Below are 26,539 nucleotides of genomic sequence, written 5' to 3'. Positions count from 1 at the left end.
ATACATACTCTTGAAGTTCTATGAGCAAGAATCAAAGATTTTTTTTTTTTAATGTGTTGGACCTTATTTAGTCTCTGGTCCAAGACAAAACTGGAATGTCAGTGCAAGAGCTCTGGCCAACCACTTAAGTGATCCACCTTTGTATGATGTCATAATTGCCTAAGTGATTCACAATTTTCTGTCACACAAAAATGCTATACAACAGATTTATGCAGCGGTTCCATATATCAAAAGTTTAGAATTGTGATCAGCTCCATCAGTACCATATCCCAAATAGAGTAATGGAAACACTTAACTTGTGTTTCTCTTAGTTATGGCCCTGAGCAGTCATCAATTTGTTGAATCATTTTCTTCATTTAATTATCGCTACTCAATAATCCCAGATATCAACTTTTTCTATTCTTATTACTCTTTTTTTTGCAGCTTTACAGCTGGACGATTATGGCCATCAAGATGTCACATAGAAGTGCTTGACTCATCTTGTACAACCATACCTACATTCCATTGGTCCTCCCATCTCAGGGACTGACAATTATGTCATCATTAAACTCCAGGCTCTCAACGCCTTAAGAGGATATTCCGGAACATTCATTTCTTGATAAAACATACACCTATTGGAGGAATAAAGGTAACTTTCGTAGTCTCTGTGTACACAATCCCAATCTGAGGTCTTTTATATTATGGTTCACAAGCAGATCTAATGCACGATATAGCATATGCTTCCAAAACAATACTGTGCACCTTGTACCCATTGTTTGTGAAATAATCTTCCAAACATATTGGTGGGGACTAGTCTGATTTAGATGGGTGCATATCACAATATCTTACAAAGAAATGTTGTCTGACAAATCTCATGCCCTTGTTACAAAGCTAGCATCCCACTGATGTAGAATTTCTATTGTTACTTTTAATAGAGCTAGAATTTTGAAGATGATATTTGGGATATACTATTTATGTCAGACAATATTCTGGCAACATTACTCCACAGCTTTCAGGTTCCAGCAACTATCACTTTTGCTTTTTTTGTCATGTAAGCACTCAAGGTTTTAACCCCCTTTGAAGCCCTCAAATCAGTCGTCAGCCATTGGACAACTCGTCTCCCGACTGTTGCCTCCCATAAAATAGTCAGTTTCAGGCAGGTCCACCACCTACACACGTAGGCCTCAAGAGGGATAGCTTAAAAGAAATATGAACTTCTACCCAAATTGTGTAAGTAGCAAAATAGTTGGGATCTTTCCACATAAGGCTACCTACAACTGTCACTGGTAATGCTGGCAGGATCAGTGCAAAGTATTTTGAGTACTTTTGTAGAATGTACAAAAAAAAGATGAAAAGAGACTACAAAGGAGCAGAAAATGGTCCAATATACGCCCCATACAATTCAAAGGGGCTTCAACTGTCCTGATATGCATCTAGATTGAGACCTCGAATCCCACAAATAATCAAGGTGACTGAGGGTCATAGGAGTTAGATTATTATTTATATATGTAACTACATGCTCACGCAGTGTGGCAAGTCGCATCAAACTATTCATGGGTTTTGGTAGGGAAGGTGAAGTGGAGGAGGGTGCAAACATCTAGCAAATGGATAGTCAAGAATCAAGTGTGAATTGGTGTTATTCACATTCTTTTGAGCCTGCGGGTGAACATTGTGGTTTCAGGCGTGCCTGGGATATCAAGATGGCTCCTTTCTTGCATATCATTAAGCAGCAGTAGTTTTGAAACAGAAGCTGAGCCTTGGAGGACTACCCCCTTGTACTCTCTTCTAAATTTGAGATCCTGTTTCATTCAAAAAGAGTTAACTCCAGAATACTTTCATGGGCTAAGGATGTAGGCAAAACATTCACATTAATTGACTATATAGAGGCGCATGTGAACTTGCAGATTGCAAACGAATACTATGATGGAGAGAAAGGAAGGGCTAATGCAAGCTCAATGTGAAGTGTGAGTCCCACCAGTTTGCTCCTCACGAGCAAGCGATTTTAACCACTCTGATTATACAGGGCACAAATGTTACAAATGACATATGCTGCGAAGCATGTATGCCATGATTCATAGTAAGGCGCTTGCATATGTGCGCTCCTTTATTATATTTTGTATGATGTAGGGATGACAAAAAATAATGAGCGATGCTCCCATCTCACTACCTGGAGACCACAAGTGGATGAAGGTACTGTTGAGTTTCCGTAACCAGGTATTGCAAAGAGACGACTTAAACCTCAGCGTAGTTCTCTCTTTCGAGCTATTGCTTGCAGTTTATAATGCAAAGACTACAATTTATGGCAGTAAAAATGGGACTACCGCAATTTTTAAAAAAATGGTGGCCAAAAACACATTTCCTCACGTCATATTATCCCTGGTTCCAATCACCCATGTCAGCTTGTATTGGCGAGGGGCATTCGCTCCATTTCAGATATCTTGGCTGTAAATCCTACATTGTTTAGGTAACTACTATGGGCAAATAAACCTACTTTTATATTGCAATGACCGGGGAGATTCTTTCCATGCAATGCTTCTCTAAGAGCCTCTGCCGGGCCAGCTCCTCCGTAATGGCGGAGGAGTGTCGCCCCACTCGTCAGTCAGTGACAGGAAAATAAAATGATAATAAAACAACATTTTATTTTTGTGTGACTGGTTTACGCATGCGTGTAGGGTGGGGATGGCAGTAGTGCTGGGCACTTAGAAATGTGCATGCAAGTTTGGCTGGCCGTCTTAAGCCGGCCAAACAGACATGTGCATTTCTATTTCTCCAACCCAGCTGTATTCACAACCACGTTGTAGAAAAGCTGCAGGCTCCCAGGGACTATCTGAGCGGCAGAGAAGGCTGCTCAGACCAATCCTGGTGCTGCTCTCATAGCATGAGAGCATGGTCTGGATTGGGTAGGGAACTTGTTTTCCCAGCGACTGCTGGGAGAACACCGAAGCAGGCATCGGAGGCAGCTGCAGCATAAGGAAAGGTATGTTTCTATGAAATTATTTTGCCCGTCCCTTCCTCCCCTTCCCCCCGTCTGTCCCCCGCCCCCTCCCCCTCCCCCACTTTTGTTTTATGGCAGCGCGTCACTGAGGCTCTGGCTCCACAAAGTAACGTTTTCTATGCTTGCAACAGCCCCATTGGCACCAACTTTTTTCAGGAAAGCTGTGGAGTTGGTACACGTGGTAATACTGGCAGGAGAGACAGCTGATCGAAATCTGCGGGAGCCTGGATATTTGCATAGTTAACGTTTGCGCCCTCGGAAAGGCTAACAAATGAGGCATGCAGACATGTGGCACGTAAGATGCGTATCTCCAAGGACCCCAGAAACAGATGAAAGCCAAGCCAGGGGCTGAAGGACAGCACTCGAAGCAGCTGCATTCTTTAAACAGTGTTGGGTCACGGCCAGTAAGGAAAACCTAAATTGGAACTCCTGCAACTCATAGAAAAGGGGAATCTTGGAATGAGATGAAATACTTTACAAATATCCACATTTAATTATAAACAGTAGATAAATTACGCGTACTTTAAGTGCTCGCAGTGTAAACAATAAGTTAATCGACAAAAATAATTTGCAAGATACAGAGATACTCTGACAAATAAATGTACGTAATTCCAGCACTTTCCATTCAGAACTAATATGGACACAAGAGAGTTGCAACTAGATCATATTTTGGCAGACTGTTGTTCCGTCCTGCCAGTTCCTCCCCTCCACACCAGACACACTCCTCTGGCACCGGCTCTCCAAGCTAAGATTAGCTCCCTCACCTCCGACCCTTGGAATGAACTCCAGACCATTATTTTGTTACTCAACACCCACGATGTCTGGTCTCACCGTATTTCGAGTTGAGTGAAATATGTATATAGCTTACCATGCTTTGTTCACTGTATTCAATAGTCTGCATCAAAACATTTTACTGATGCAATATCCACTTTGTGAGTCTCAGCATAATAATAATAATAATAAATAATCTGGCATTTGTAAAGCGCGCAGCTACCTACCAACGGAGGTGTCCCGGCGCTGTACTTATACCGCAGAGGAACCCATCCTGGCTTTCCCTGTGAAGTGTCCACTCCTGGGCACCCCCAAGGTGGAGGCCAGGCATCCCCTGTGCTGTTGGGGCCGTTGTGGAGATTAAGCAAGCTATTGCCCAGAGTTGCAGAGTGGGACCCATGATTAGAATAGGCACCGAGGCGAGAAACATCAGGTCCGAGGAAATTAAGCCCAAGACCCGCCGAAGCGGGAATTGAACCCTGGTCTCGGGCCAGACCTCTGCATCAGGGTCTGCCGCTCTAACCATTGAGCCACACTTCTCCACTTCAGCACATCTGTAGTCTCATCAAGGGCCTTCCTGAATGGTCACCTGGGCTGCAGCATGTAATTGATCTGATCTATGTAAAGAAATTGCAACGTTCCTGGGTAGGTGTACACTATAAAAACTTTTCTGTGAAAAGAAAAATATTATATATATATATATATATATATATATATATATAGAGTAAAGGTAAAGGAACGTTATAGTTAGGTGAAAATGTCAGTTAAACTAACTAAAGCAATGAAATTCACCAGTTCTCGTTGTCTCAACTATAACTCATGCCCTAAAGTAACTATAACTCACCCCTCTCCATGCACAGCGTTATTATCAATAATGTTATTTCAGATGCTGCAACGGATGTTATCCATGTTACATGTCATGAGTAATGTAATGTAAGAGGTAGTTAGAAGTTCATGATGCGTTATAGTTACTTTACGGAATGAGTGAATTGTAAGTTTTTTTTTAACATAAAGACCTCCCTCAACATCTACCACCACCTGCTGAGGGCAACAATGAAGACAGCCATAGCTGCATGCATCGAAACCAGCGCCAGCAACACCAAGGAACTTTTTAACATTGTTAATGAATTCTCCAACCTGGCTGCCAGCGAAAACAGCATCACACCTTCACAGGAGCTGTGCGACAACCTCGCTCACTTCCTCCATGACAAGATTGCAATCATATGCAGAAACATCGAACCCCAGCCCACACCTACGGACTTCCTCAACAGATATGTCACCACCATAACCAACACGAACCATGCACTGACCAACTTGAACATACTCTCAACCCAAAACTCCACTTCCACCATGAAATCCATCCACTCGGGAGCTCCCAAAGACCCATGCCCGCACCATATCTTCAACCTAGGAAAACAAAAAATTGGCCAGGAACTCACCACCCTACTCAACACCTTTATCACCATCGCAACATTTCACGACACCAGGAAACACAACAAAGTCATACCACTAGTCAAGAAAACCCTCCGACGGCCCCAGCAAACTCAGAAAATTACTGTCTAATCTCCCTGCTCCCATTCCCAGTGAAGGTACTGGAAAATATCATGAACAAACAACTCATGACATGTCTGGAGCAGAACCAGCTTCTCATCTGGCTCCCTTGGCAATCACAGCACCAAAACCAACTTGATCACAGCCACCAATGACATCCAAACCCTTCGCGACCAAGGAGAAACAGCAGCTTTGATCCTCTTCCACCTCTCGGAAGGCTTCAACACCATATCCCACCATACACTGATCGAAAGACTCCATCACATCGGCATCTAGGGGGACACGCTCAGATGGATCACCTCCTTCTTCACTGGAAGAACCCAGAGGATCCACCTTTCACCTCTGAACCCAAATAGATCATTTGCGGTGTCCCCCGGGGCTCACCCCTCAGCCCCACGCTCTTCAATGCATATATGATCCAGCTGACCAACACTGTTAGATCCCGTGGTCTTAACATAATTTCCCACGCAGACGATATCCAACTCATCCTCTCACTTACAGATGACCCCACCTCCACCAGAACCAACTTCTACAGATGCATGACAAACATCGCTGACTGGATGAAGAACAACTGCCTGCAATTGAGCATAGAAAAAGCAGAAGTACTGATCTTTGGCAACAGCAGCAGCACATGGAATGACTCCTGGTGGCCATCAGACTGAAGGACCCGCACCCACTCCCTCTAACCATGCTAGCAACTCAGAATCTTCATTCACATTTCAGCATGAAATCACTGATCAACGCCATCTCCTCCACCTGCTTCCTCACTCTGTGCATGCTACGTAAGATTTTCAAGTGGCTACCCCTACACATGAGACACAAACCCTCATCACCAGTCGACTGGACTATGGCAATGCCCTCTACATAGGAATCGCCGCACACCTTCTACCGAGACTTCAGACCATACAGAACACTGCAGCCAGATTCATCCTCTGCCTTCCCCGACGAACCCACATCACACCCCACCTCAGGAAACTCCACTGGATCCCCGTACGAAAGAGATGCCAATTCAAGCTACTGACCTGTGCACACAAGGCTCTACACACCCAAGGGCCCACCTACATAAACCATCACCTGAACTTCCACCAACCATCGAGAAGACTACCCTCCACATCCCTTTCACTTGCCCATCCTCCCTGCATATTCCTAAGCAGAAGTGGAGGATGCTCCTTCTCCCACATCACAGCAAAGACCTGGAACAGCCTCCAGATCATCACCTCGCTACCAGAATTGCAAATGGCCCTCAAGACCTTGCTTTTCGACTAAGCCTCGTGGACCTGCATGCGCATGGATACCCTTTCGGGCGATTCGCCACATTTTATAAATCCTAATAGACTGATTAAAGTTCAAGCCAACTGTAATGGGAGTGCGGAACAGGTGCAGCGAACAAGTTAGCCCTGTTGAAAAAGTTACCTTCTCAAAGTCTAGAGCTCAGACCTCAGGATTTCACAGTTGGAGCTCAACTGATGCCAGCCAAGGGTCTAGAACCTAGAGAGGCATCTCTTGGGGATCAGGAGCACACTCTAGCACAGCAGAGGCCAGCAGGGCTCATGAAGGTCCAGGTGCAGGTTCAATTACAGGTCCATATGAAGCAGGTCAGCTGGGTAGCTGCAAGGAAGCCTCTGGAGCTTGTTGTGTCCCAGTAACCCAGAAGAGATGTTCATTCAACTGACCCTTGGAGTTCTTCTGGTAGTCCTGGGTTCAAGGAGATGTTCGTCTCTCCTTCAAGCAGCAAGGCATATCTCAAGCAGCCGGGTAGTGCTCTGGAGTACAAGGCAGTCCTTCTATAGTCTTCCACAGGTCCAAGAGTGTACGGAAGAGTTGGACTGAGGATTCATTATTTAAACCTGGTGCCATCTTTGAAGTGGAAGAAACTTCTGGAGTTTTTCCCCCACAGATGGTACTGTAACTTACTACTTCCCTGCCAAGCTCCCAAGATGTCTGGGTAGCTAAAGCCTGATGTCAGTTTCTTTTTGAGTGTGCTGAAGCAGCTCCTTTGAAATATAAGCGAGGCAGGGAACAGCTCCAGCCCCTCCCATTCTGGCAGGATAGCCCTCTCCCAGGTCCTATTTTTCACAATCTGGGCTCAGTATGCATTCCTGATAAGGGAGAAATTAACAGGCCACGGTAGGTGGAAACTTCTAGAGGGACTCCAAGTTTAGGACACAAAAATGCCAAACTTTTAAAACTGGCGTTTTCAAAATTGTAATCTAAAATTCAACTTTACCATTAACAAGGGGTTTAACTTACAATTTATTAGCGGCCAAACATTTTTACCTGTTTCCAAACAAAAGGAATCACTTATTAAATATAATCCAATGTTATCTTATGGGAGAGATAGGCCTCACTGTAGTGAAAAATTAATGTAGGAGTTTTTTACTACCAGGACATGTAAAATTTTAAAATACAGGTAAAGGTTTTTATATACAATGCATCTTGCCCTATAGGTGGTCAAAGTCTACCCTAGGGGTGACCTATATGTATTAAAAAAAAAAAGGAGTTTTAGGGTTGGCAAATGGTTTATTTTGCAAGGTGTAATTGGCAGTTTAAAGCTCAACGCAGTCTGCAAAGGCAGGTCTGAGAGATCTTTAAAAAACACTTAAGTGGGTGGCACAACAAATGTTGCAGGCCCACTAGTAGTATTTAATGTACAGACCCTGGGTGCATGTAGTACCACTTTACTAGGTTGGGAATTAAAGGTTCCACTTGAATTAAAACCAATTTTACCATGCTTTAAGGAGTTAGCCTAAGCACTGGTTACAGTGATAAAGTGCCCAGAGCCCTAAAAGCCAACACAAATAGGTTCAGAAAACAGAAAGGGGGAAGTCCAAAGGTTTGTGGGTGACTCTGCGGAGAGGGCCACATCCAAGAGCCATGCAGGCACCCCATCATGATTCTTCCCTTAAAAAAAGGAAAAGCTCTGAATTTGCAAATTCTCACTAACGAAGACACATTTTTGATATTTGGTAATCCCTTACAAAAGTTTAGAAAGTCATAATCTAAAGGCAGCACTACTTTAAATATTTTGCCTGTCAAAGGCAGACATTTCTCAAAGATGTTCGCTAATCATAATTGTAATTGATCTTGCTTGAGGCCGGAGATGGAATGTAGTCTTAAAAGCAACTAAGCTCAGTTGCTCGTAAATGTCAATCAATTTCAATGCAACCCAAAAAAATGGAAATTCTTCCTCTTAATAAACAATTGTGAAAAGCTAGGACAGTCTGATAAAAATGAAAAAAATAGTCATGCCTATCCTTTTTTAAGCATTATTAAATTTCCCTTACCTTTCCATCAAACCTCGCGGTGCCCCCAAGGGCGACTCGGATATTCCTGGGAGGAAGTGTGAAGGCTGGGGCGTCAGTAGGGATGACTGTGTTAATGCTTGAGTGGTCCAAGTTCAAGGATGCTTTAGAAATACGGGCGGAGGTGACCAGCGTGAGATCCCCCATCCTCAGTTATCTGCTGGTGAAAAACAAAAAGGCATTTGATATCATCTGCATGCTACATTTTGAAGCACATTCTGCAGTGAATTATTTTCCCTGAGCTGGGAACTCGACTCCAAAGAAAAGGTTGAAATAGCCGAGTTGGCATAGAAAAATAATACCCATAAAAGAAAAAGGCTGTTTTCATTGGCTTAGCATTAGAAATGTGTCTATGGAAAAAGTGATTTTGCACACCATTCTTTCAACATCTTGAAATGTCGGTATGAGGTCGTTTAAAGAGAAAAAAAGGCACGGTAGGTATTTTACTCTTTCAGTACTACAGAAGCAACAAGGAAATGTGCATAATACTTCAAGGTCACAGCATGAACTAATTAGCAAAAGTGATGACTTCGCCAGTGACTGTTCAATAAAAACTCACGTCCAGACTTTGCAGTGCACCCAGTGCTTCATGTTTTTTAGGGTGGACGCAGGTGTTTGGCACGGGTACCTACTTATGGGCCTGGGATCGATTTTTCATCGTCCGACTTTGGCAGAGCACAAGAATGAGAAAGGCAGAGAAGGGAGAAAGAGGCAAAACAGAAAGGTAGGAAAATAGCACCAAAGGGGGAAGGCAGGGATGAAAAAGAACATACAAAAGTGAGATAAAGAGAGACGGCGAGCAGGATGGTAGAAGGAGGGGTCTTAAAGTGTAATTAGCACTAGGCCGCCTTGGTATTTGCAGGGATATGTGGTAGGAGGGAGATTTTAAGAAAAACGTTGGGTCCCTGAGCTTTTTTTTTTCCACAAATTAAACACAGTGGTAAGTACAGGAAGCCATACTACATGTACTCTCTACCACAAGCCACCAAGCTCAACACCCTCCCAAACACAAGAATCTCAGATTTCCGGGATCTTTCCCCTCAAACCCAAGCCCTATGGTCTTTAAACACTATTTATTTGCCATGACGTTCGAATTTTCTAGACAGTCCTCGCCAACTGTGCAATATTCAGCATGATATATGTATCCTCCTTCCACTGAACCCAAGCTACCATCCAAATGGTCTAAAGTTTGCCTAAAAACTGGATTCATTTGCAGTGGGGGCTGGTGACTCTTCAAAGTGGTGAGGCGTACAAAATGGGGACAAAGGAGCGAGTGAAGTGAGCATGCCAAACTGATATAAGGATGGTTCAGGGTGGTTCTGCACCAAGAAAACTGGGTGGAACTATCATGCTGGGTTCTCTGTATAAGAAGCCTTAAGCCCATTAAATGTTTTAAAATGCATTCTGGGTGTTACCAATTAAGTGATCCATAACGGAATTACTATCACATTTGCTTTTGTTACGAATTAGGCTAGTGCTCTGTCAGTAAAGCCCACTTTACGCCACTCTGGGCTGATGCCACAAGCTACTCTCCAGTCCACCCATATCCGGACACTGATCACTGCACTATTCTAAAAGTACACGTCTAGGCACATGGACAAATTCGGTTCAGGATGTATACTATAAAAAACAAGCATTGGCATAGCCAATAGGTCTCGCCTTAGGGACCTTATAAGTATTTAACTATGCAGCACAATATCCTTGGTGCAACATCAACTGTTGAATGGCTAAACACTTATAATGTCTCAAAGGCGAGACCTATTTGCTATGCCAATGCTTGTTTAATTTGGAAATACTTTTATGAGGTTTGCACTTTCTTGAATTAAGGGGTGGAAGTAAGAGCCTCTTTATATCATGAGTAAAGGGTTATCCCTTTGTGCATCTTCTTACAGCACACGTGTTTGAACGCAGTAAGCTAATGAACATCGTTTACACATTTTTTAGTTCAATTTAAATGTCTTTTGGGTTTGATTTCTATTCAACCAATATACTAATTAAAGCTACCTAAAATATACAAAACAAGTGTGCATACCTTAATCACATGTAATGCATTAAATTCCATTAAATTCCCACATAAGGAACCAACCAGTTATATTACTTTTCTTAGAATTATTTCATTATTGTATTTGATATTTGGTGGAAAAGAATGTTACACCTCGGGTTGAAAAGGTGACAACAGTTCCATACCCATTTGGCATCCCCCTCTCAAAAATAACCCACACTGCAGAAAAAGTACAATGCACATAAAAATGCATTTATCATGTTCTGACTAAAACAATTCCAAAAAGTAATTAAACACAGTTGTGCTTGCGACGACAGCTCCTAATCTGATTTTACACCAGTGTTGAATGTGATATGACTGTGCTATACTAGGGAGCAAACACTAATTTTTCTAGTCCTGCGACGCACTTAAGAGGAGATGGTACGTCGAAGCAAGGCCGCTCCAAGTGTCTATTAGGGCGCCAACAATCAGGATGCTGAGTACCTCTGGGGCTCTATTACTACAGGGAGAACCGTGACACGCCAACTGACACGGTGACTGCAGGTTGGGGACATCAGAGGACTTTAAAACAAGTAACCTGAGAAGAGAATGAAGCCTGCCCTCGCCGCTGTTGTTTAAACAAGACGTGCGGCCGCGAACGGGAGTACGCGCGCGAAAGTGAAACTGATCGCGGTCCAGATGGCACCTCGGACGGGAAAGCAGGCGGGTGTGCGCGCGTGCACGCATGCGTGAACGCAAGCGCTAGGCCATCAAAAGCATGGGGTAGCACTTTCAAACCCCGTTTACTAAATGACTCGCCAGAGCAGCGCATGCGCTGGCTCAGGCGAGACCTAAAAAACTAACCTGTCCTGGACCATTTACATGCTTAAGGTCTCAATGGCTCAGCTCTCCTTTTCAATTTGTTGGTTGGTCTTTATCTATTAAATAGCACCTATGTTGGACCCACTGCATTCCCTATGTGCACCTGCAAAGGGATGTAAATAGGACCTGCAGGAGAGCTATTTAAAGTTGCTAAACCTCGAGAATATTTCAGCAGCTGTGACAGAGCGCAGGAGAAGGTTCAAAAGCCTTCCTCAGCGCACTGCAACCACAAACGTAGATGTAAAGTAATAGTAAAGGCGTATACTGAGATGGGGGTGGGACAGCTCTAAGATAGGAGTCCCTCTTATGCAGGGGCGACTCCTCCGTTATGGCGGGGGAGCGGATTTAAACACATGAAAAATAAAATGATAATAAACCAATTTTATTATCATTTTATTTATCTTCTTACCTGCTGGCTGCCAGCGAGCTACATCATAGGGAGGGGTGGGGCATGATAGCTATGACAACAGTGGGGAGGAGGGGTGATGCGCACTTAACATTTCTCCACTCAACTGTGTTGTACAGACGAGTTGAGAAAAGACACAGGCACGGTCTGAATGGCAAACCAGGCTGCCCAGACCAATCCAAGCACTTCTCTCATGCTAGGAATGCTATTCCCAGCATATAAGCAGGGTAAGGAGTGGCATCTGGGAGCCTGTGCGGTGTCCACCAGCCCTGCAATTGAGGATCCGGAGAGGGGCAATGCGGCCACATCAGCGGCAGTTACGTAAAGTTTTATACATTTTATTTCTTTTTTTTGTCTGCGAGTCTAAGCTGATTTTTGTATCCCTTACCCCCTTCCCGGCTACACTAAATTACAACCAGGCAAACTAAGGAATGACTGAGCACAATTGCAATTTAAAGCTGCTCTGGCTCTTCTATTTCAGCAGCTAAAGTGCTGAAGAAGGATATAAGGAACCTGCTTTGCATCTTTAAACCTATTTGTGGGGTGTGCACATGGACCCGTACTTTTGTTTCTGGAGCAGCTGTGAGGACAGCACTGAGCCATGAGTCCCAACCAGGTACCAAAAAGGAGCAAAGTGGAAGACTGGGGCACACAAGGGCTTCTTTTTTCCATAACAGTCGATTTCTGGTTAGGTATCCGCACTATAGAAGAAGTGTCCGAGGAAAGCAGAGAAGTTAAAGGATAAAGGTATGAGCTCACAGGTGTTGCTGTCTCAGGCTAGAAGTAACAAACCCAGCAAATCTAAGGCAGCCATGGCCCACACACCACTTCAATGCCCAATAAAATCAAGTCCCCTTCACATTCACCACTAAACTTTATAAATAAACAAATGCCATTTTTACCAGCAACCATTGCAACAATGAAGTAATCAAGCATGTTTAGTGTCCAGTAGAAAAACTGGCCTCGACTACCTCTCGCAGGCAGTGCCTAAAAATTTGCTCGCAGGCTGGAGATGAACAACAAAAAGTGACTGCTCTCTTCCAAACCCCTCCTGTGTAATGCAGTCATTGGCGCTGTAAATGAGGAGCAAAGCACAGGGAACAGAAACATGGCCAATCACTTTGTGTTTTCAAAGTAATGTCACAGCTGGCCACGTTCTGTAATTCTCCCGCCCATTGCTGCCTTGCAAACACGGGCCAACTCTTGTCACCCAAACCAATACATACGTTACTTTCATGTTTATAATATTAAACAGCATGAGAGAAGCATTGAGTAGTTGGAGCAGGGCAACCTGGCGCTCCATCGGAGACAGAGGGGTGTTCTATGCTCCCTCCGACTCCCCAAATGAGTGCAGGTTAGAAAGTAGTGTCAGACTGTACAAAGCAAGAGACTTGCCCAACCCGACATGTGCAATTGATCTAAAATCATAGAAGTCATCCTGGGGCCTACAGCTGCCAATAGAATTTGCCCACCGGCTCTGGTGCTCTTATCAAACACAACCCTTGAAGTGCTGTGGACAGAGTAAGGAGATTTGCAATGGTGATTTTCAGATTGTTTATGTGGCAGCTCATGGTGGTTTCCTGCAAGGGGGCAATGCTCCACTGCCCCAAGGGATTCAACGCTCCTGTTAATTTGGCAAAGTTTGTACTTCATGTAGTTTGTGGAGATTTCACAAATTATATTGTGTAGTGGTTTCCTTGAAAAAGTATTTTTCAATATAACTTTCTCTCAAATACCTCTTTGTGAAAGAACTTTCCTACTAAAAGTATTTTTTTCCCAAAGTTAGTTTCTCATCAACCAACGTTTCGTGGGGATGTTCTGCAATTATTATACATACTTTAAAAAACTTCTCAAATTTGCACAGTCCCATTCCATTCTGCTAAGGAGCCTGTACGAATGCATGTGGGTAGTTGGGGTTTGTCGTATGGGATGGAAATGTCACTTTGTGTTGCATACTCATTGGTTACGTGTATATGTAACGACTACCTCAACTTCTTCATGTATATGGCACTTCTACAGTTAAGTTGTGTTATATTGATTTATATAATGCACTAAATACCTTGGAAGGAACCAGGCGCTTGTGCGGGTGTGTGGTCTCCAAGGTGCCTATACCAAAAGCCAGGTCTTCAGTTTCTTGCAGAACTCAAGTACTAAGGAGGAGACTCTGATGTATTGAAAGAGGTCGTACTATGCATTAGGTGTGATGTAGGAGAATGAGCGACCTCCAGTTTGCTTTTGCAGATGTGGGGAATGTGTGCGAGTGAGAGGAAAGTAGAGTGTAGGAGTCTGGTGGGTTGGTGAAAGTGTATGTGGCTGTTCAGGTATTCTGGTCCAGTGTTGTGTAGTGCTTTGTACATCCACGTGAGAAGTTTGAATTGGCTGCGCTTGTGAATGGGGAGCCAGTGAAGCTTCCTGAGGTGGGATGGGATGTGGATTTCTGCGTGGGACGTAGATTAGGAGTCTTGCATTTGTGCTCTGGATGGTCTGGAGTCTGTGTAGGAGTTGGTTGGAGATTCCGGCGTACAGTGTTGCAGTAGTCCAGCCTGATGGTGATGAGTGTTTGTGTGACGCCCGTCTCGGGTTCTGAGGCAACCATTTGAAGATCTTTCGCAGCATGAGTAGGATGTGGAAGCTGGTGGTGCACATTGTGTTGGCTTTAGTCATGTTGAGCTTGTCGTCTAGAATGATGGCTAGATTTCTCGAGTGGTGTAGGTATTGGTCCTAGCTCCAGGCAGTTGGTTTGCATCCAGTCTGCTACCATGGTCATGCAGTTGCAGTTTGTTCTGGTTGTGGTTGTTTTGTCCGTCAGGCAGAGGATAAGTCGGGCGTCATCGGCGTGGGAGATGACAGTGAAGTCTTGTGATCAGACAATGTTGGTGAGCGGTCATATGTATATGTTGAAAAGGGTGGCCTGACTGACGATCCCTACGGGACTCTGCATATCAATTTCTTGGTCTCTGATGTGAAGGGTCACAGCCTGACCCTTTGAGTTCTTCCCATGAGGAAGGAACTGATCCATTTGAGAGCAGATGCTTGTATGCCAATCTCGTGGAGTCTTCTGATGAGGGTGCTATGGGGGAGAGTGTTGAAGGCTGCAGAGAGGTCAAGAAGGGTGAAGGCCACTGTTTCTACTTGGTCCAGGATGATTTGAATGTCACAATAACTTAAGGCATTCACATCCTATACCTCCCTCCATTTTCTGTGCTGTGCAAATGACTATGTCAAATAATGTAACGTATCCCCATTTGATCTTTGCAGGGAAACCTGAAAGCCACTCCAGAGGAGTATGGATGAGGGGCAATATGCTTCTCTGGGTGAACATGAAATGAAATGTGCTTTTATTGCCAATATTTAGACTGTTTAAAGGGTCTCTAAATAACAGCCGTTACACTTCTTATGCAGTAGGCCACAGAAACCATCAAAGCCATTTTGAGGGCAAGGAAGTATTTGAAGAGTGAAAAAAACATACAAATTAACGAAATGTATGTTTTACATCCACTGCTACTTTCATTCTACCGCCATATTTCACTACAGTGTGCACGTGCAGTCCAAGGAGAAGAGAGAAGAATGCAGAGGTTGGCTCTGAACATGTGGTGAAGCGAAGAATAACTGGAATTTAATTACAACCTACACAAAGCTTCTTTGAGGTTGAGGGAGTTGCCAAAATAAGGCTTCACTAAGATATTGGACATTTCGATCCAATTTATTTCAATTGTATCTAGTTTATATAAACACTCCCAATCCCGACAGTCTTCAAACAGACTGTGGTGTCCAGAAAACAATGTATATAAACAGCAAGCTATACCACTCAGCTATTGAAAGTGGGTGTGAATTGGCATAATAGGTCAGACTGCCCTTAATATGGTGTTGCAAGTAAGCATCATTTAGGCATACCTGTCTTTGTATGCATTAACACACATTAAGGCCAGAAAGATTGGATTTGCTGCTGCTTGGTAAATTGTGCATCAACCACCATTTCCCAAAATCCCTTTGGCTCTGCGTGCGGTTAGAAAACCTAGTGATGTGTTTTTCCAGCTTGTGGCTGCTTTTATAGGAGATTCGTTTCAGACTCAAGCCATGAATTTGTGTTCACACACCTCCCTTACATTTTCTTGTTCTTCAAAGCATCTAATCCCTATATTTCATTACTCCTTTGTATGTATCTTTCGAAGTGACTATGAATTCTTGCTCACCACGATTGTGACGACAAACCATGCTAGTTGCCGTTAGTCGCCTTTTAAATGTCATTGAGTTCAACATTTATTCCCCGTTTTAAGAGCTAAAATGGCCTTACAGGTCACAAGATATCTCCCAGACAGACCATGGGAGAAAGGGGTTCTTGAGCTGGATGGGCTTAGGGCCCCCCATCTCCAAATACAGCCCTGGAGGAGCAGCACAAACTTTTATAAAAGCACGTACATGACGCGCTGCTCATGGGTTCAGGCTAGACAAGACAACTCCTCCCAGATGAGCCGTAAGGCCTAGCTCAATCGTTGAATCATGGGACTGGTATCAAAACAGTAAAAGACGTCTTTAGGCGGAGTCTCCCCGCAGGAGACTACAGGGTGAGCAGAGCAATGAAGGGGGTCACCAGTCTGCAGTTTAATGGGTACCTTGGGATGAATGGCCATACAAGCTGTGCTGAAAAGGGATAAAAATACACAGGGACCTCAGGAAAAAAAGTAAATACAGTATGAATGGAACAGTCGCACAGGTGTCAAGGACTTTCATCTCTAAAAGGGGAAAGGAAAAAGTGTGAGGTCCACTGTTGAGACTCCATGAGGGAGAGTGTCTAAAGAGACTCATACAAAATTAAAAACCAAAGGTTAGAAAAATAAAACTCTTCATCTTTCTCGCCATGAAGTAGGCTATTGCACCATTTGACGTGGACACAAGCTCACAAGGTATCATATAGAGCAGACACCAGTTGTAAAAATATCTACCACGGCCATACATTCGGGACTCCGTAGCTGGTGTTTACTCCTTCAATATTGTGGTCATATAACGGTGGAACTAAGACATCTTACTACTGCATGGCCAACTCAAAGCAATAGCATTCATGGGTAAATCCCTGCCAGCCATTCCGTGCGAGATCCTTCCTTAATCTACTGAAGAGACTATGCCAGAGTCATCAGACTCATCCATGAGCATTTTGCACTTGAGTCTAGAGTGCTTGAAAGAATGATTGCCCCATATTACTTTGTGCCTCCTTGTCCAGTACGGTTAGATAATTGGCAGGTGTCTGGAATTCAAGGATATCATCCAATAACAGCAGGTAAACGGTCAGCCTGAAAACCATTACGCAACTAAATAAAAGGTGCAGGAGTGGGCAGATAATCTAGGTAAAGTGACAGAGTATTGGGAAACCCTTTAAGAAGAAGAAATCAAAGGACCAACATGGTGTGGATCACAGAATCAGCCAATCAGGCTGTTTTCGGGACCGGAGTCCTTTCCACTTGTGTGCTTAGAAATTTCATCAATGCCTTGGCCATGCCACCATCAGAATTCACACTATAGAAGTGGCTTTAACATAAGAAAAAACATGCAGGAGCTGCTAGTGACGTGCTCTGTTATATACCACTGTCCTCTGGTATGAAGCAACTAATGGGAATTATGAGTAATGGCCAGGCCTAAGTGTACTCCAGTCCTGGAGAGAGACAAACACCGCCAGTGGCCAGCCACTAGTACTAGGGCTCACTCCTATAGAAGGCAATAGAGACAGGGGATTAAAATACCACCCCATGGGAAATAATGTTAAATTAATTAGCTTAGCTCAACATTTAAAGGGGTTGGAGATATATGTAAATCTACACCTCGGCTTAAATCTCCACTCAGAAATGGTGAATAGAAAAAAAGTGTAAAGTTAAACCTCGGTGTAGGAGTATATCTACGCAAGACTAAACATGTCCTTTATATTTGACTTTGTGAATCCGGCGCATTTATCTTATGTGGGTATCCTAAAAATATGATGCAGGTCTGACCCTTACAGCCATACTTAAGGGATTCCTAACCTAGTGCTTGCTACCTCAATGCTGTGGCTATGTAATGGTGAAAATAAGCCATCTTACTACTGCCTAATTTAAAGGTACTCAGATCATCGACCTCCAAAAGAGGTGGTTCTGGCAGGATTTGTGATTAGCAGGTCAAACACCAAAGTCAACAGCAAGCACTGAACCCACTGCATTATAACATCATGTTGTTAAAATGGACAACAAAGGTAAGACCAGCCAAACCTTGTTGTGGTTGACTGATCTTGGTGGGCTCAGTGGTCAAACTGAAACAGATACAGCATCTAATCACGTATTGCCAGTTTTTAAAGATTTGACAAGTCCAAAAATGTTGAATGCAACAAACACCATCACAATTGGCTTAACTGTCTCCTTTTAATTAGACGAACTGTGATAATTGTTTATTGTAAAAATGACAATAATAACATGTTTTAAAAAAAAAAAAGAAAAAAACTCTCTCCATTTAATTTTATCGATGCCAGTCATGTGAGCCTCTTCTGCCAACGCTGGACTTCAACCAGACTCTAAATTATGGTACAATATCTAACCTGATGTTTAATCTAAATGATTAAAAATGCATCTTAGTTTGCTGGTATATGTTTAAAACAGAGATTACACATTTCATTAATTGCATTTATTTTGAGGCTCAAAGTGCAATGTTATTTAAAGCGAAGTTTAAATCCCAGCACGGAAGAGACAGAGAACATGCTAAGGGGTAAAGTGCTTGTAAAACGTGCAATCTGAATTCCCTTCTGCCGCTTTTTTCGTGTGCAACATTCATAAAATGAATATAGACACAAATTTATCAGACATCGCATCTTTTGCTACCGTAATATGGCAAGAGCTGAACAAACAATGCCAGACCTCAAGTGTAAAACATACATTAACAAAGCATTTCATGTTAAGTGCCTTAGCACCGTACAGCACAATCCAAACCCTTTCAGCGGCAGAAACACTATTATTCTACTGCACAATAATGAGTTTTTATTTCGCAAACTTATCAGCTAGAAATTCATTACCTGAGGGCACCATAACGAAGAGATGTTCAGATATAAGAAAGAAAAACACATTTTTCATTCCAGTAATGGTGGATCCGGCTGAGAGGCGGCGCGGCAGAAGTTGACAGCCAGGCGCTTACAAATAGAGATGGAACGCCTCCCCAGCAGACGAGAAGCTTTGCTTAATCGGATGGGGTTTTTCAAGGCCAACCTAATTAGCGGTTAAGCCCGGTAAAGACAGCTCCGTTTTATTGATATAAAATGCGCGCGTGAATTTCACCGGCGTTCCCGCCATGAAACCGGGCAGCACCTTCACTAAAACTCATGGGAGAGGCGGTGCCGTCTGTTCTTGAATACAGTGTGCAGACAACTTTCCCAACTCTGAACAAACTGACACCATTACAGATAACAAGAAATAAAGGTAATTCTTAGATAAAGGCTCGCATAAAGATCCCTGTATTGAAACGGACTTTTATTAGTTTATGTTTTTTACAATGCGCTTTGTGGTTCTTCAAAAAAAAAATCTTTTTGCCCACGGTGGGGGCTTTGTGGTTCGGATATAAACACCTAGGCTATTGAGGGAGTTAGCATTTACTGAGCAGACAGGTCCCATCCCATGAGATCCAGAGATCTTAAAGAGGGCTTTAAGATCACAAACACCTTCCGGGGATTGTGGGTAATTCTGGGAAGTTTGAACCACGCACTCATCAAGTGGGGTCATTCTAAAAAGTCAGAACCATGCAATGGTCGAGTGAGGTAAAATCATATTTGATTTTATTTAAAATCCAATCATTTGACAAAGTGTGAGGGGTAACTTACCCTATTTGTGAAGAGGGTAGGATGGTTGTATGGCCAAATATTGTGGATGACAATATCATCCTAGATGAAATACTATAACCAAAATATCCACAATTAAAACCATTGTCATGGTAAGTAGTTCGGCAAGTACGAAGAGGTTCAGAGCGCCCGCAACTTAAAGCCACTCTTCATTGCTAGGGGGAGATCCTTAAACAAGCATTGGTATAGCCAATAGGTCTCGCCTTTGGGACCTTATAAGTGTTTAGCCATGCAACAGTTGCATAACTAAATACTTATAAGGTCCCAAAAGCGAGATCTATTGGCTATGCCAAGCAGCCGTGCGGCCGCGAAAGTGAAAGTAATCGCGGTCAAGCGCGGCTCGCGCGCCCGCGCACATGCACTGTAGCTCTAGCCTGGCCTGGTAGCACTTTTTTGAGCCCTCTCAATAAGTCTTGCCAGACCAGCGCATGCGCTGGGTCAGGCGAGACCTAAAAACAACATGGTGTCAGCGAGGACTCGTTTGCAACGAGGAATCAATAGCTTCATGACTCTACTGGGACTGCCAGAGTGGGTGGAATGTCTATAGACACGCAGGGGTCTTCCGCCAGTAGCTCGTTAGCTACTGTAGCTCTCCAGCTACATCTGAGTAGCTCACCTGTGTGCAGCCCAGCTTATCAAATTAGAAAGCTTTTGCTTGGCTGAATTATTATACAAATAAAAAAACTGAAATTATACAGCATAATAATATTAGTGGCTGTCAATGCGTTTCATTGAACATAAGTAGCTCTCAATGTGGTAAAGGTTGGAGACCCCCTAGTCTACAGGAATATAAATGGCCTCCACCTTCAATGCTCTTGTAAATGTACAGCGACGGCATTCCCAAGAAAGTAGGTTCTGCTTGGTTCTGTCAGGGCGACATCGTCATAATTAATGACACTGCTGGGTGAACTGCTAATGTTGTCTTGTAACCGAGTAGGTCTTTCGGACAGATTACTGTCACTGACGTAAGCCGATCCATGCATAGAGCCACACCTCCCACTTCAATCAAAACCGCAAAAGCATGCACAGAAGTATTGAGCGAAGGCACAGGGAGGCATGAATGCAAGCCTCTTTCCTAAATAGGTTAATTTCCATTCCTATCGCCTGCACCTCCCACATACTCTTACCTCATGATATACCCTAAAACTCTCTCTCTCCGACGTATCATCTACATCGAGACAACACTGCTTTTCAATGATGCCTCTCTCCTCCCATTCCCTTTGGCCCATCTGCTCTCTGCCTCCATAGATCGCTGCCTGTTTTACCAAGTGCTCAGTCTATCATCCTTTGCATGCAGTGCCATGGATCATAGCCCTAGCTCAACTCCATTTTCCCGGTCACAACCGCAACAGCTAAGGTCACTACGTTTTCTAAACATGCTCTCCATCTTCTCAGCCAAGGCAACCTTACCTGAGGTTAGATTTCCTTTCTCTCTCACCTCATCAATACCCCCCTAATTATTTGTTTTCTTCAAAGTCCTTTCCTTCTCCTCCAGAAAACCTTAATTACTGGCAAACCTGTTAACACTCAGAAACGCTTACCTCTTTGCCACCCCTTTCAATGCCCAAATGTATCACAGACCCTACATGCCCTTCTCCTCCTAGAGAATCTCCCTACTCTTCCCAAGTTCCTAGTAATTCTACATGAGGCAGAATCAGAGTTCAAACCCCACCCAACCATCAGACGCTCCCATCCTCTCACCCCTTACATTAACTCAACGCCAAGGCCCTGATTGCAGTTGGACTATGAAATTTTAGTCCATGCTCAAACACCCGTTTTTTTCCGGGACTGGAATTACGATTTGTATTGTAGACTGTGCATTCCCCACAATTTTATAAGATATGTTTTGGCAGTTCAAACCTGCTGAAATTTATTTTCAGAAAAATGCCCAGCAGATACTGGGACCTGTAAAATTGGATGCGAAAAAGACAAATTTTGCACACAATTCCTTATTGTTTTGAGAAATCAGAGGTACTTTGCTAATCTGGTAAACACCTGAACTTGGGGTAGCAGTATTTACCAGTTCTAGTAAATACCTCACCCAATTAAATCCCACTTGTAACAAGAAATGGCTACATGAGGGATTGGTGAAGTCTTGCATCCAAACCAAGCCCCTTCAGCCAAAGATAACATTTGAGATTGAATTGGTAAGAAGGCAAAAAAATCTTTCCCTTTCACTTCTGAAAGATGCTGTGGTAAAACGACCAGAGCTGCTAACTTTGGAACTGGAGAACTGGGTTTGAGTCTTAGAGTGGGCTCAACATCTATGATTACGGGCAATTCACTTATTCTCCCTGTGCCCCAAAACCCCAAAATGAATGTGTCCTTGTGTAATGTAACTGGTAGTCATGTAAAGAGCTCCAATACCATTGGATTGAGTTTGTGGTATATAAAACTAGCGACAAAAAAACAGGAGATGGTGCACAAAACTGCAAACCATTGGGCTTTACACAGCGTGAACCAGAATTGATTTACTTCTTAGCCTTAATGTAAGAAGTTGGCCTGGTATATACTGACCACTAATTTAAAGTGGGCACCTAGTACCAGTCCAAACAACCCTTATTGATGATTAGGTTAAAGATAACCTTTATTGAAAGCTATCCTAGTGGAAGCTATGGAGAGCAGCCTTCAGGCTAAGTCTCGAAGGAATGTAAAGCAGCTTGTTTTACCAGAATATCACCTCCTAAATGACCAAATAAAAGGAGAACCACACAAGGTATATATAAAATATATGTATTTATTTATAAACACTCTCTACTAACCTCTTCATGAGATCAGAGAACAAGATACACAATATTACAGTACTAAAACGATAGTAAATAGCACAATATACAATGGACCCCAGGGGGAGACCAAACCATATATTAAGAAAGTGGTTTAACAACCACGACTTGACTAGACACAGTGCCTAGAGCACGTAGAATTGCTGGGACCCCAAGGGTCCGCCCCAAGTAGAGACACAGGGGACCCACGGAGGACAGGTGCAGTGTGTGAACACAGGTGCGAGCTCCGTACAATCCTATGAGAAAGTCGCGGTTGGAATTTTAAAGATTAAGGACACTTCAGAGAGGACTTTAAGCAAACCCAGGTAAACATAGAATATTCTAAGGCCAGCACCCTTGAGAGTACCAAGATACCCGTGTTACCTATCTCAGAGGAGCCGGGTGCATAGGGGTCAAGTGATGTCGGAAACCTTTGTCGTTTTCAAAGGCGTGATGCGCAAAAGTGCTGCTGCCGGGAAGATGAAAAGTGCCCAGTGGGATCCAAGCCTGGATCCGAGGTGAGAAGAACCTGAAAGCAGAGGGGACGGAGTCTGGGTCACTTCACAGTGACCAGGGGCACGAAAGACGAATGCCCACCGATGTCAGGAGTTTCAGGTGAGAAGAAGTGAAGCTTGACTCTGCAGCCACGGGGACCAGGTGACATCTAAGATGACCAAAGTCCGAATGTGAGCTGTCCCACGAAGGGTGTCGAGTGCTGGGGGTTCAGTGTCCGGATTGAACACCAACAAGCCTTGGCAACTGCAACCCACGCGGGCAGAGGAAAGATGCTTCGGTGAGGACCAGCAAGGTCCTGGGGACTCTCCAAGCTATGGAGAGTCAGGGCACGTCTGGAGCAACCAGGAAAGCCCACAGAAAGTCAAAGTTAACTTCACAGGGACCAACAGGCCAACGGACCAGGGATCGCAAAGGGACCTCAAGCTGAGTCACAAAATACCAGCCCACGAAACACTCAGAGTGTAGACCTGAAATCTTTGGTGGAATTGCTGCTCGGGGTCAGGACTATAAGTAGCCCAAAGCACAGCCTCAGGGATTGCCAAAAAGCATATGCTGCTGCAAAAGTACACGGTGCACAGGGGTTCGGGTTGCACGGTCCCCACGAGGGATACAGGCCTCAGAATTGCTGAGAGCACAGATCAACCTCAGAGACCATGGGAACCCACCTCCTGTGTTGCAGAAATCTTCGGAGTTCTCAGCAGCTTGGGAGATGCAAACCGGTCAGATGCATTTAGGTGCCTGCCTTGCAGGGGAGTAACTCCTTTACTCCAAGGGAGATTCTTCAGTCATCCAGCGTCGTGCAGATCCTCAAAGTACTTGGTTTCTTTAGCAGAGTTTAGTCCAGATAAAATCTAAAGTCCTGTAGTCAGGGGTTCCTACTTTATACCCAAGGAAGGGGTTGGACAAACTCTGGGGACCCACCTATGGGAGGGTCAGGACAGAGGGGTGGCTACACCCATGTCCTGTGACCACTTTCGCGCAAGAGCAGGAGCAAATGGCTCTTGCAACCGGTTTGAGCTAGACTATGCACAGGGACACCAAATGTGCCCCACGTGCAGACATCAAAGCACTCTTGGAGTGCACCCACCCAGCCCCAATACACTAAAGCCTGTCTTGGAGGTGGTTACACCTCCCTGTGATAGGAAGCCTATTGTCAAGCCTTCCCCGGCTTGAGTTTGGCTCAGCAGCAGGAGGGCAGACTCGTGTCTGTGGCTGGCCGCATCAATTTTGTGATGCCCAGGTCGAGAAAGCTGGTACCGGGTGTACCGGTGTGTCGCATATGTCCCTTTAGGAGGGTGGAATCATACCTACCCCGCCAGTTACTGGTGGGGAGGTATGATTCCAAGGTGTTTGACACCAAACACGACATGTTTCTATGCCGCCGTTTTAAAGTTAGCATTTACCATGAGGTTATAATGCACTTAAGTATATATGGTTGGCTGCATCACAAACAACCCCGGAAAATAGGTTCTGAAGGCTGCAGGGGGTCTGCCCATGCAGGTGCACCCATTCACATAAAACCCAGCACCCTGCCTTCAGGATTGATAAGGCCTGCCATAGGGGTGACTGATAGGTTTATATGTGCAGTTATATAGAATAGATATAGTGCACCTATATCTAAGTAAGGGGCGCATGCATCACTTTACACAGGCTGCTGTAGCAGACCTGTGGTGTAATTTTGAATGGTCTCTCAGGGGTGTCACAATACACGCTGCAGCCCCTGTGAGGCCTCTGGGGTACCTATGCCCTGGGTACATAGTATACCATATACTAGGGACTTATAAGGGTACCCCAGAATCCAATCTGGAGTGTACCTAAAGTACATGCAATCAATTTAGAGGAGAAAGCAGCTAGAGGATAGCATGATCCCAGTCAGACTAAGTCGAAAACAGTGTTATATCAGCAAAAAGTGGGCGTAACTATAAGAAGCAGATCCTACTCTCCTGCACTTATGACATCCTGTGACATGCTACCGATGCCAAGCGTCGAGAATGGTTTACATATATGTAGACCACATTTTATCATCGCCGTTATTTTTAATAACAATGTTCATTCATATTGCACTGTAACGTGATTAAGGTTAGGATTTTACCTAAAGTATTTAATTTGCAAGTCATGCAGTAGTCACACTTGCACATCATGTTGTCCTGATGAAATATTAGTAGGGCTTTTAAAGCTAAATAAAGGCAAAATATTTGATCAACAATTTGGATTTAATGGTGCAGGCCATGGTTCTCATGCAAGGTTGCATTTTGTGCTAAAACAAGTGATTCATATAAAGAAGGCACGTGCAGCAAGGCATGATATTAGGTTCTTGTTAATCTTGATGGAAATCTAGCTAATATTCTTGTGTTCTTTAGGAGAGGCTGAGGTCCTGAAAAAGTATTTAAAAAACGCGAATGCTTTATCCTTTCTGGTTTTAATCACATCCCTACCCCCAAAGAGAGGTTAATCACAGGGCCATGAGCTCGTCACTGCCAATCACTTCAGCAAAGTCTTTCTGGACAAAGCACAAGTAGTAAAGCAAGTTATGTCAATAGCCACCTAATCCTCCATCCACTTCCTCTTTCACAGCCCTCTAATTGCTTCACCATTACTTCAGCAGCACAGCTGTGGATGGGAAATGTTACAATCTAAGTTATGCTAAAGCTGTTGGGAATGCTCACATGCTATAACAAGCATTGGCATAGCCAATAGGTCTCGCTTTCGGGACCTTATATGTATTTAGTTATGCAGCACAATATCCTTGGTGCAACAACATCACCTGTTGCATGGCTAAACACTTATAAGGTCCCAAAGGCGAGACATATTGGCTATGCCAATGCTTGTTTTTTTCCTATCCTGGTGCTGGCGCATTCTCAGAATTGTGCCCAAGAAGTACTTAAAGGAACAGATGTGCCCTGTTCTCCCTGCCACTGAATTATAAACTTGCCCTGGTAAATCTTCCTTCTCCCTCATAATACATTTTGGTAGAACCCAGAATTGCTGAGAGAGTTCATGGGAGGGATAGGTAGTGGGTGGAATTTTCTCATTTCCATACACAGTCGTAGCTCTTGAGGGCATAGGGACACCATGGTTCACGACTTACACCAAGGTCAGGCGCTCTGACACACCTGATCCTAGGCACTCATACCTAGGCTGCCAGTATTTTCACATGTCTCGGGGCTGCTCAAGTGAGTTGCAGTCAGGGCTTTAAGTGGGAGGGAAAAAGAGAGGGGTCCCTGAAAGGGACAGACCTATATAATTAAGGCTGTGGCTTAAACCTATGCACTAAAATTCATGCAGAATGCCAACCTACCCACACATTTGCATAGAATCGCAACTGGAATATGTGACCATTGGAGAGGCCAAGGATTGGATGACCAAGTATTCTGGACACCTTTTTGCTCCTGACAGTCACTGTGAGAAGCTCAAACTGCCTTCAGCCGCAACTCAATTGTGCCCCATTATGAACACATGGATGTGACTCAATTCAAATTATGCACTAGACATTAGTAATATGCTGCCTGAAAAAACAAAAGCGCAACACAACATCCTGGAAAAAGCAAACA

At 44.0% G+C, this 26,539-nt stretch overlaps 1 protein-coding gene across 3 annotated transcripts in view; it reads right to left on the bottom strand.

Annotated features, from left to right (window-relative positions):
* Window positions 1-26,539, bottom strand: part of MYLK (myosin light chain kinase) — a 1,478,514-nt gene that overhangs the window by 1,036,772 nt on the left and 415,203 nt on the right. For 2 of the 3 annotated variants that reach the window (XM_085647311.1, XM_085647313.1), the window contains exon 3: window positions 8,581-8,758. In XM_085647311.1, the coding sequence (XP_085503437.1) occupies window positions 8,581-8,745 (165 nt within the window). In that variant the 5' untranslated portion in view covers window positions 8,746-8,758. The remainder of the gene's footprint in view (window positions 1-8,580; window positions 8,759-26,539) is intronic. The other variant, XM_085647312.1, reaches the window with a different exon arrangement.

Source organism: Triturus cristatus, chromosome 3_2 (assembly GCF_964204655.1).
Source record: "Triturus cristatus chromosome 3_2, aTriCri1.1, whole genome shotgun sequence".
Taxonomy (NCBI): Eukaryota; Metazoa; Chordata; class Amphibia; order Caudata; family Salamandridae; genus Triturus; species Triturus cristatus.
The sequence above is the reverse complement of the archived record's forward strand: the minus strand, read 5'-3'. Positions and strand labels throughout refer to the sequence as shown.